General features: G+C 39.9%; 1 protein-coding gene across 1 annotated transcript; it reads left to right on the top strand.

Moving 5' to 3' along the window:
* The first annotated feature begins 1,130 nt into the window (after window positions 1-1,130).
* On the top strand, window positions 1,131-8,164 carry LOC107660444 (protocadherin-12-like). The gene is made up of 5 exons (XM_016449748.1): window positions 1,131-4,229; window positions 5,437-5,528; window positions 6,505-6,638; window positions 8,052-8,068; window positions 8,147-8,164. Exons 1-5 carry the CDS (start codon window positions 1,332-1,334, stop codon window positions 8,162-8,164), a joined length of 3,159 nt encoding a protein of 1,052 aa, XP_016305234.1. The 5' UTR covers window positions 1,131-1,331.
* Window positions 8,165-11,295: the final 3,131 nt, after the last annotated feature.

Raw genomic sequence — 11,295 nt, 5'->3', positions numbered from 1 at the left:
TCCCTCATCCTACTGTGATAAGGGAAGGTGGAGGTAGTGGAAATGGGAAGGGGGAAACCCGGGCACTGGGGGAGGTCAGTGTGAAACGCACACACAGAGTGTGTCGGGACTGTGGTCTAATTTAATTCACATATGCTGTGTTGAAGAAAACCTCAGTGAAGCAATGTGGAAGCCAGATACAGGATATTCCGGGACTTTTGGTTTTCTGCTTTTCATTTGGAAAACCTCACAAATAATTGCATTATATTTTTTGTACACATGCATGTGTGTGATGCATGAGTGAGGAAGATATGCTTCACTATCTATCCTTTTTACTGTTTAGCTTTGATGCTTCTCACCATTTAACTTCATTAAATTATTGAAAAATATATCCATATTACTGAATCTTATGAAACCATTCAAGAACATGCCCAGGTCATATTTCACCCCAAAAAACAAAAGTGAAAAAAAAAATAATAAATTCAAGTCTTTAAAAGATTTAGATTTATTCTTTTTAAAAATAAATGTTTAATATGAGTCATGCACAACATTTCAACTCACCATGACTCTTACTGTGTTTATTTAGACAGTTTGGAAAAGGAGTCAGATGTGTGAAGAGCTGGAGGCAGTGAATGAAAGAAGTGGGATCATGTTTCATTAAAAGCACAGCCTCATTTCTTCTAAATCCGCTCCTTGCTACAGACGGGTGGAGTTAAGCAGCACTGTACACTCCTCCCTCACTATCTGTTATTGGCTCTCAGGCCATTCCCCCTGAATGTGCCGTCCCAGCCCCCTAAGTTCCTCAGCTCCTCGCTTTAATGCTGACTGGAGTCCTGGGCCAGGAAGCAGCAGCTGTGTGTGAGTGAGTAGAGCTGTAGAATAACATTGATTTGGCTAAGGGAGATGATAACTTTAATTATGAACTAGAATGGTCTGGAATTATACTTTTATAAAAGTGATTTAGTTGTCTGAATAGTGATTATTATTTTCCATGGGTTTTTACTGTTTAATTATTGTGGTGAGGTATGTCTGTTGATATCAGTAAATCTCAATGTTAATATGGGCTAACACTACTATAAAGTTATAGCTGTGAAACTTTGTGATGACAATTATCATTTTCCCATTTTTGTGACTTTTATATTTACTGTAAATGGTCATTTACAAAGCACCTGGTTGTGGTGGTACTGTCATTAATTTTTGACTCTACAACAACAGTTTTCTCCTTTTTAGTATTTCTTTTTTTTAACCATATTGCGTAGGCACGTGTATCTTTTGATGTATTAGAATGCCTATCTAGTTGCTTAGCACATCTGACTCTACGTAAAAGGAAATAGGAAACCTCACACACAGTCATGCTCCAGGTCTTGCTCCTTCTGGCAGCTCTTATTGAGTGTCCACCCTGTCATGCCCACAATATGGGCTCTGCTCCCCTCATTATCCTGTATCATGTCTGGGAAGAACAGCCCTCAGGGACAAGGGTGGGTCGCCTCCTGGATGACCTACGTGAACGTGGGGAAACAGGATCACTGGAAAACTTCCGGGTCGTGCCGCATGGGCATACTCTACCAGTCACAGTTGATGTAAGGGATGGTACCGTGTCAACACTAGGCAGGCTGGACCGAGAAGAGCTATGCTGGGGAGCAGAATTTTGTGAACTGGCCTTCAGTGTTCTCTACAGAAAGGGTGGTGCTATGCATTTCCTGTCAGTTCGTGTGGAGGTGATGGACCAAAATGACCACAGCCCAGTCTTTCCCAGCCTAGTGCAGGAGGTGGAGATCTCTGAGACAGCCTCACTGAGAATGCACATCCCTCTGGACCGGGCTGTAGATCCAGATGCGGGACCGAATGGCCTTCAGACCTACTCCCTGTCTTCCAACCAGCACTTTGCTTTGGATATCCGTACTTCTGGAGGGGCCAAGCAGGCTGAATTAGTGGTCATCAAAGAACTGGACAGGGAGTTGCAGCCAACTTTAGAACTGGTTCTAACAGCCTGGGACAAAGGGGACCCACCAAAATCAGGCAGCACAAAAGTTATAGTCACAATTCTCGACTCCAACGACAATAGCCCTGTATTTGAGGAGGCCCCGGCAGTTATCGAACTAGCAGAGGACACCGTTCATGGGACGATTGTCATTAATCTCTGTGCTACAGACCCTGATCAAGGTGCTAATGGGGAGGTTGAGTACTCTCTCAGTAAACATGTCCCACTGGAAGTGCAAAGACTATTCAGCATCCATCCAAAAACGGGTGCTGTGACTTTACAAGGTCCTTTAGATTTTGAAGAAAATAATGTGTATGAGGTAGACATCCAAGCTCGAGATCTGGGGCCCAATGCTATCCCGTCTCACCACAATCTGCAGGTCAAATTGCGAGACATCAATGATAATGCGCCTCGCATTCATATAACATGGACTCCACCAGACTCCCCTGTTGCAACCGTCTCTGAAGGAGCACCAAATGAAACTTTCCTCACTCTTGTGATGGTATCTGATGCCGATTCTGGGGCAAATGGGCAGGTACAAGTGCACATTCTCAGTGGATCGGGCCCCTTCAGACTCAAACAGATCCATGGAGACAATTACATGATTGTAACCAATGATACACTGGATCGTGAGAGACAAATGGAATATAACCTCACTCTTCTAGCTCAGGACCGTGGTGATCCTTCTCTATCCTGTATTAAGCACCTGACTGTCCATGTTTTGGATGAAAATGATAACGCACCAATGTTTGCCAAAAGTCACTACCGGAGCATCCTCAAAGAGAACAACACCCCTGGGTTACCTTTCTTGACCGTGGAGGCACATGATGTTGACATGGACCTCAGTGGAAGGGTATCATTCTCCATTAGAGAATCAAATGAACTGGGGACACCAACAGCATTTTTCTCAGTCCACCCCAGCAGTGGGGCTGTTACTGTCCAACAGTCATTAGACTATGAGGAAACCCACTCCTACTCATTTATTGTGGAGGCTGTAGATCAAGGATACCCACCAATGAGCAGTACTGCAACAGTGCTGGTTGAGATACAGGATGTTAATGACAATTATCCCGTAATCCATGAGCCACTACCCAAGAAGGGAATTGCATTGCTAAGTGTCCCAGTGAATGTGGACAAAGGGGAGATTGTGACTGAACTTGGGAATAAAGCTCTGGAGGATAACTTCTACAAACCAAGAAATTTCTCTTCCCTCAACAAACCCGAAGGTTTTCTGGCCACCACCATTCGGGCCAGTGATCCAGATTCTGGTCTCAATGGAAGACTCAGTTTTAGAATAACAGAAGGCAAGCCTTCTAACCTATTCTTTCTTGACAAAACTACTGGGCAGCTCTATGTTAACACAACCAATGCCACAGAATTGATCGGCAGAACTTTTAAACTGGGCATTGCAGTATCTGATATGGGAACACCTATGCTAACCACAAGAATCACTTTGGAGGTGACATTCATCAACTTTCGTGACCACCTAAAGAACTTGTCTCATGATAACCAGGCACAGTACAGTTATACAATGCTTTTGGCCATCTGCCTTGGATCAACCTTCTTGGTATTATTTCTAGCCATTGCTTTGGCCAAGACATTCTGTCATCCTGACAAACGGGACAACCGTGCTTATAATTGTAGACAAGCCGAGTCAACCTACCCCCGTCCCCCACGACGGCCACAGAAGCACATTCACAAGACTGACATCCAGTTGGTACCAGTGCTTCGGGGTCGTAAAGAAACTCCACAAGAAGATGAAGCTGAGGCGTTGTCATGTACATCACCTTTAGTGGAAATGCTGCATCCACAGGGCCAGTTTACACTTACACCAACCCTTGCTCGCATGGCTCAAAATCAAGCGCATACAGAAATGGATGGGAACCCACCACTCACTCAGAGCAAGATACTCAGAAAGCCTGGGAGCATAGAGTGGAATGGAGCACTTCCTTTTAACCCAGGAACTCCAGCTCGAAACCTGCAAAAGACTAGAAATTCTTCCTCCTCGTCTTTCGCAAACTCACAGACCAGCACACTCAGACGAAACAAAAATGAAGAGCTCAAGCTTACTACCACGGACCCCTCAGAAACTATGGCTTCGGTTCCCAGTAATCAGGCCACATTACGGAGACCAAAGACCACAGACAGAAGAGGACAGATGGAAGAGTCAGACCACAGGCAGATCCTGAGGAACCTGGTTCGACTCTCTATGGCAGCCTTTGCAGAGAACGGTTCAATTGAACTGTCCTCTGCCTCACCCGAGGTGCAAGTAAGAGATTTTTTTATTACAATCTTAACATTTCAGATACGAAAATGCATGGGATCAAACTACTTTGAAAGGTATTGACTTTGATTTCAAGGTATCCCAGTTCATAATATCTCAAGTACATGATAGCTTTCCCACTCTGCAGTTGTACTGCAGGACTAGCTCATATCTATAGCAGCCTAAGGGGACAGTTGACAGATGATGAGGTATGAAGTATGTACTGAGTATACACTGAGGTGTATTCAGAATCACATCAGTGTCCCACAGTAACTTAAACCTTTAATATGCCTCAGGAGAAAATGCAGCCAATCCTCAATGTTATCACATTACAGAGTCATACCGAATGTGGGAAGAAAAAGCAGATTCATTCCATGGTTGTCCTATGAGAGGGGAAGGTATTTAAACCAAACACAGATATTTCTGCACAGTAAGATTATACTTCTCAGACGTGTTTGGGCTGGTGGTAGTCAGCAATAAATTGCTGGTACTGATCTGATTCTCATTAAATAAAGTGAGAATAACAGCTTTTCATCAGCTAGTATTTCAAAGACTAACAGCCCAAAAGTGCTGTCCTAGTCAAACTGTGTATCCTCTGGATCTGGGTCCACCCAGATGCTTACCTCTACCAAAACGATTAGCAGAACAAAAAGGTCCTGGCATGGGTTTGAGCCCTCACGTGAATACTGCAGCCAGTCAGGAAGAGCGTGGATCCTGACCCCCACCCTCTTCTCTTTTCCTCCTCTCCAGTCCACCCTCCCTTACTCACTTGGCCCAGTTGGCAAATTAGACTTATGGCGACTGCAAAGGAAAGGGGCCGAAATGTCACCGGTGCCTGTCCTCGCAGCCAAGGCTGGGTTTCTTATGTGCATCCTGGAAGGAAATAGCCTCTAGAAGAATAGACTCTGTGTAGAAACAGCTTCCTGTCACCCCTTCTACAGCTCAAACTCCGCAACCCCAGAAAGGGCTCATTCTGAATGTAGCTCATTTTGTAACAGACCAAAATTATATATTGAATTATGAAATTATGACATTCTAAAAGAGCAAACTGCCTGCAAGTTGTGCATGGTCATTCAGGAATCTTGTAGAATTTATATTGTTTTGAAACATGATTAATTGTGAATTCATAATCAGGAGATTTTTACTAAGTGAGTTATGTGGTAAATTCCCCTGTATGTGAGGTTATTAATTTTGCATAATTTTAATTCTACAGCAGGTGTCTCAGCTCCTGTCTCTGTTGCATCAAGGGCAACTTCAGCCTCGACCAAATTTTCGGGGCAACAAGTATTCCCACAGAACTGGCCGGTAAACCATTTTTATCCTCCTTTTGGTTTTATTTATACAAGCTCTTGACCAAACAGACAACAAATGTAGTCCTCATTCCTACACTAACACACCGAATACAAAGCAATAGCCTCACAATCACAATAACAATCTTAGAAGTTGGTCATTATTTTATCAGGTAGATTTCTGGTAAAAAAGGAAGTATCTGTCAGTCAGTGAAATGAGGCGTATCATAGCTGTTATCAGCCGCTGTCTGTCTTACACACAGATTGTTATCAGGCAGAATGCAATACTGTTTCTATAAATTTAACTTTTGTTCATTTAGAATAAAAAAAAGAGAAAGCATAGACCGCCCGTGACTCATCTGTGCAAGACTGGGCTTGTTTAAACCAAAGACAGTGCAGTCACACTTCCTTCAGTTGTGTGTTGTATTGTTTTAGTTTCAGTGTTGAGATCATTTTAGCTCACAGTAAAATCCCAGTTTTGAGAACACTGTTAAACCGATATTAAGGATAATCACGTAGGTATTTCCCCTGATGTTCCCTTACAAAAAGGTATTGTGCCAGCACTATGGTACAGTGATGGTGCCAGTACATACTTCAATATAGCATGTTACTGAATATCATATTCATGGTATTTAAATGCTACTACAATGAATACCACAGTATTCCATTATGGTTTTGTCTAAATCATATTATCCTTTTACCATTAAAAAAGGTAATAGCATTGTACTTTTCTTCAAAAAATGAATCATTTTAATTGCATTAATTATATTAAATATGGTTAGAATTTTTTTAAATGCTCCACAACAAAAATTTCCCCCAATTTGTCAATCCTCCAACATTTCACATATGCTTCAGTTTAGTTGCATTATATTTAACTTATTGAAATTATATTTTACTTATGTTTTAACTTATTTTATCATTCAGAGCTCCGAGACGTTGGCACATGTTCGGAAACGTTCTCACTGCTTTACTGTTTTCGTTGTGTATTGTAGGTCAGGGGCTCAGGATGCTGATTGGCTGAGCACTAAAGACAGTGGTCATGGAGAGAGTGAAATGGGTGATATGGACTGGGACTCACCTGTGGACCCTGTATATGAAGAAGGCCTCAATAATCTGCTGACTTCTGGTAAATGTCCATACTATTATTCTGTCCAATTATTCTGATTTTAGTCCACTGTTATGTTAAATTAAAGGGGTACTTCACCCAAAAATGAAAATTCTGCCATCATTTACTGAGAAAATATTTTTAATATTCTCTCATCATTTTTGTACATCCTTTGAAAGTCCATGCAAGCCAAACTTTCACACATCAGAAATGTCCTAAAGAAAATGCAAAAGAGGAAATTATGACAGAACTTTTATTTTTGGGTGAACTATTATTTAAGTCATGCCACACAAGCAAAAGTGCTGTTGTACTGAATATCAAGTGTGCAACAAGCTGAGTGACACAAACAGTGAAACGTCTCACAGCTAAATACCAGTCCCCTTTGTAACGGTGCAAAATTGGAGGAATTTGAATGAAATTAGAGGACCAGAACTAACTGTGTAATCTAGGTTAAGTGAAGTAAGGTGATGTGAAATGGTTTCCTGATTTTGAGTACTGTACAGGATTTGCTATTTTTATAGGTGATTTCCAGATGTCTCACATTTATCCTGTTTTCCACATATAGCAAGTCAACAAATAAGACAGAAAAAAACATAATTATGTAGATTTACTTTTCATTTTTAAATGGATTCACTGAAATCATGCTCTGGAAACATTAATGTTTAAAGTGTGTTGATCCAGATGTACTAATATGCATTTAGATTCTCGCTGCTGTGTTTCCTTTGTCTGTGTATAGAGTAAATGTTTGTGTGCAGTTCCTTCCATCTATTGCTCTGAGATTTAGCATGCTGTAAATTAACGGGGGCCTTTTTTGTTCTCTTGAATGACAGGTCTAGTTTGTTTTGTTTTATCTCTGTGATGTCTGAGCAGTTTTAGCCATGTCAGTGTTGATTTCCACCAAATCAAAGTTACACGGTGAACATGCTGCTGATACTGACAGTGCTGGGTAGTAACTGATTACATGTAATCTGGATTACGCAATCAGATTCCAAAAATGTGGTACTTGTAATTAGATTATATTATGTTTTAAAATGCTCAAAATCAGACTACAGTTACATTTTTATGAATTGCATGATTACAGATAATTCACAAATGGCAATAAATTACTCACATTTTATTCATTCTCCCTAATTCTTCTTTTTGTCTCTTTGAAATTCAGAAATGTCATATTGTTTAGCTTTGAATATTAACTATATAGAATGGCCATGTAAATGGCATGTGAATTAATTTGTGATCCATGCATGTGAATTTGCAGACAAAAGCACCTCTCAGTCAATTACACCATGCCTGAGACAAATAATTGCAATAATTGTACAATAAATAATAATTAAGTTAGTAAGCACTGCCGATGTATAACTGAAAAAAATATTTAAAACCTGGAAGTCTTTGTCCATCTCTTTGTCCATTTAATGCTTTCTTCTTTATGTGATGCAGGGATTCCCAAACTTTTTGTCAGTCAAACCTCTTTGACCCCCTCCAATTTAAAGTTAATATTTCAATCATTTAATGACACATTTGCTTGTTCACAGTTCTCTAATGTTGGATAATGGTCACATTGGCATGAAGGTAAACAATTAAAACATTTCAAACGTAAAAATTTAGGTCATAAGTAATCTAAAAGTAATCCAAAAGTAGTCAGAGTACATTACCTAAAATGAGTAATCTAAATCACATTACTGACTACAATTTTCATCATATCATTTGTAATCAGTAGCAGACTACAATTTGTAAATAATCTACCCAAGCACTGGATGATTATTTCTTAAATGGCTAAATATATTTAAAAAAAAATTTTTTTGCCATTCTCTCCATCTCTCTGTTTAAAGGGGTCCTATTATGTAAGGTTTGTCCAAGAAGTTGCTTTATTTGTCCCTAAACTTTTGAAAAAAGTCTCAAAAGGGGCGGGGAAGTCGCTAAATCTAGCTACAAAGTAGCTAAATTCAAGTACTGCTCACTGCAGAGCCAAATGACCTCCAGCTCCCCCTCTCTGGATGTCCAGCTCCACCTCTGTGTGAACTAATGGGTGGAGTTATGTTTAGCGATAGGGTAAGGGGTAGGGTTAGGGAGTGGTTGGGTGTCTAGCTCCACCCATTACATCCAGCGAGGGGGAGCTAGAGCTCCAGCTCCTCCCATTAGTTCCGGTTTTGATGAAGGTCCGCCTTCCGAAAAACAAAATGTGTTGTGATTGGTTCGCTGTCCCAGTGCGTTGTGATTGGCGAACAGCTTAGACGGCGCTTCAGTACTGCAACGCCCCTTGATCCGTCTTTCAACAAAAGCTTTTGACGAATCCGGCACTGCACTCCCTCGTGTTGTGGAAGCTGTCCGCAGTAAAGTGCGCAGCATACAATAGGAAATTGGGGTTATAATGCTCAGGAACAGAGTTAAAATGGGCCGCTTTGTGACATCACAAAACCCAGAAAACAAACGCTGTAGTCCAAACGAGCCGTTCGTTGTAGTTCTTGAAAAGTGATTTTTTTTAAACGAAATATCTCCCTTTGGAATGGACTTTGAGATTTGTAACTTTTTTTATGCCCAAACATACACATTACACACTGACTAAAATTAAAAAAGTGAAAAAGCATAATAGGACCCCTTTAATGTGGAAGTGTCTCTGTATATGTTTGACTTTTCTTAGCTACAAACTTGCTTCTCACAGTCATGTGACACGATTCAGCTAAATATATCAGGGGTGTTTTGGCATAAACATCAAAGAAAAGTACTGAAAACATTTCAAAGTGATGCAGAAACCCATCTTGTATATTAATATAATTTTCAATAATGCCATCATTATTTATAGTGCAGTATAGATGTGCCCATTGCTATTACAGTTTTTTTCAACTGCAAACAGCTCATTAGAATATCAGCAGAAGCACACACCAAATCTGCAAAACCATACGCTAATTCTTGGCCTTTGACTCACTTTTCAATTTCATAAAACACTTTTAGCAAAACACAACACACAATTCTCTATGTTAACACAAAAATCTAACAGGAATTAATATTATGGCAAAGATGTTTGCAAATGTTTGCTTTCGAGATGTGTTTGTGATATTTTGAATGCAGTGCTTCATTTAGCAAGAGATGTGAAGCATTTTCTGTGTGCAAGTTTTGAAAAAAAGAGGCAAAGTTTTGAAAATTGTAGTTCTTGAAAAGTGATTTTTTTTAAACGAAATATCTCCCTTTGGAATGGACTTTGAGATTTGTAACTTTTTTTATGCCCAAACATACACATTACACACTGACTAAAATTAAAAAAGTGAGAAAGCATAATAGGACCCCTTTAATGTGGAAGTGTCTCTGTACATGTTTGACTTTTCTTAGCTACAAACTTGCTTCTCACAGTCATGTGACACGATTCAGCTAAATATATCAGGGGTGTTTTGGCATAAACATCAAAGAAAAGTACTGAAAACATTTCAAAGTGATGCAGAAACCCATCTTGTATATTAATATAATTTTCAATAATGCCATCATTATTTATAGTGCAGTATAGATGTGCCCATTGCTATTACAGTTTTTTTCAACTGCAAACAGCTCATTAGAATATCAGCAGAAGCACACACCAAATCTGCAAAACCATACGCTAATTCTTGGCCTTTGACTCACTTTTCAATTTCATAAAACACTTTTAGCAAAACACAACACACAATTCTCTATGTTAACACAAAAATCTAACAGGAATTAATATTATGGCAAAGATGTTTGCAAATGTTTGCTTTCGAGATGTGTTTGTGATATTTTGAATGCAGTGCTTCATTTAGCAAGAGATGTGAAGCATTTTGTGTGTGCAAGTTTTGAAAAAAGAGGCAAAGTTTTGAAAATGTGTGTAAGCAGTTGAAAAAAAAACTGTAGGAACCTTAGAAGTCAACAAGGCAGCTAAGTTTTGGAACAGATTGTGTGGTTTGGTTGAGTCAGTATTGTCCCGATATTCATCTGGTTATGGTGGTAGTCATGCTACTGAAGACAGACGGTTTTGAGTTTATATCAGGGGTTTTCTTTCTGAAGCATGCAGGTACATATTCCCTCTCATCTCCCTGAGTCATCTCAGTTTTAACCACTTACTCACACCTCTGAATGATGTAACCCTTTCAGCAGATTCAAGGGTCACACACCTGCTCACATGAATATTCACATATCCTTGGGCTCTTCACGTCATGCCATCACTCTTATTGTTAACACTTCAGCACAATGCAGACGATGTGTATGTGTTATGCATACCCTAGGGACAGAGAAGGTGAGAGTGTGTGAAATGTGTTTGCGTGTGTGTGTGTGTGCGCAAGTATAAGACATTGTTCTGTCTCTACACTCTTCCTTTGAAGGACACACTGCCCTCAGGCTGCTGTTTCTCTACTGCATTCTTCTCACGCTGTTTTTCAAGGGCCAGAGGTGACACATGTGCACTTTGGTGTATTATGCGTGATTTAAATGAATAACAATGGTTTACATTCTTTACATTAGTTAGGTGCTTGATTAATAATGGTGCTTGTTAAGGCAAGAATCTCTATTACTATTGCTTGTGTTCATGCTTAGGTTTGTTAATCTTGAGTGTGTAAATCATCTTGCACTGTTTGTGCTGCTGACATTAAAGGGGTCATATGATGTTGCTAAAAAAGAACATTATTTGGTGTAATGAAATGTGTTTATGCGGTTTAAGGTTCAAAAAACACATTATTTTCCA

The sequence above is a fragment of the Sinocyclocheilus anshuiensis genome, unplaced genomic scaffold, assembly GCF_001515605.1.
Source record: "Sinocyclocheilus anshuiensis isolate Anshui unplaced genomic scaffold, SAMN03320099.WGS_v1.1 scaffold1763, whole genome shotgun sequence".
In the NCBI taxonomy this organism is placed as follows: Eukaryota; Metazoa; Chordata; class Actinopteri; order Cypriniformes; family Cyprinidae; genus Sinocyclocheilus; species Sinocyclocheilus anshuiensis.
This window is presented reverse-complemented; position numbering and strand designations above follow the sequence as displayed.

Coding starts and splice junctions, on each gene's coding strand:
- LOC107660444 (XM_016449748.1), top strand. CDS start 1,332: ATGCTCCAGGTCTTGCTCCTTCTGGCAGCTCTTATTGAGTGTCCACCC. Junction 4,230..5,436: donor CTGCCTCACCCGAGGTGCAA/GTAAGAGATTTT, acceptor TTAATTCTACAG/CAGGTGTCTCAGCTCCTGTC. Junction 5,529..6,504: donor TATTCCCACAGAACTGGCCG/GTAAACCATTTT, acceptor TGTGTATTGTAG/GTCAGGGGCTCAGGATGCTG.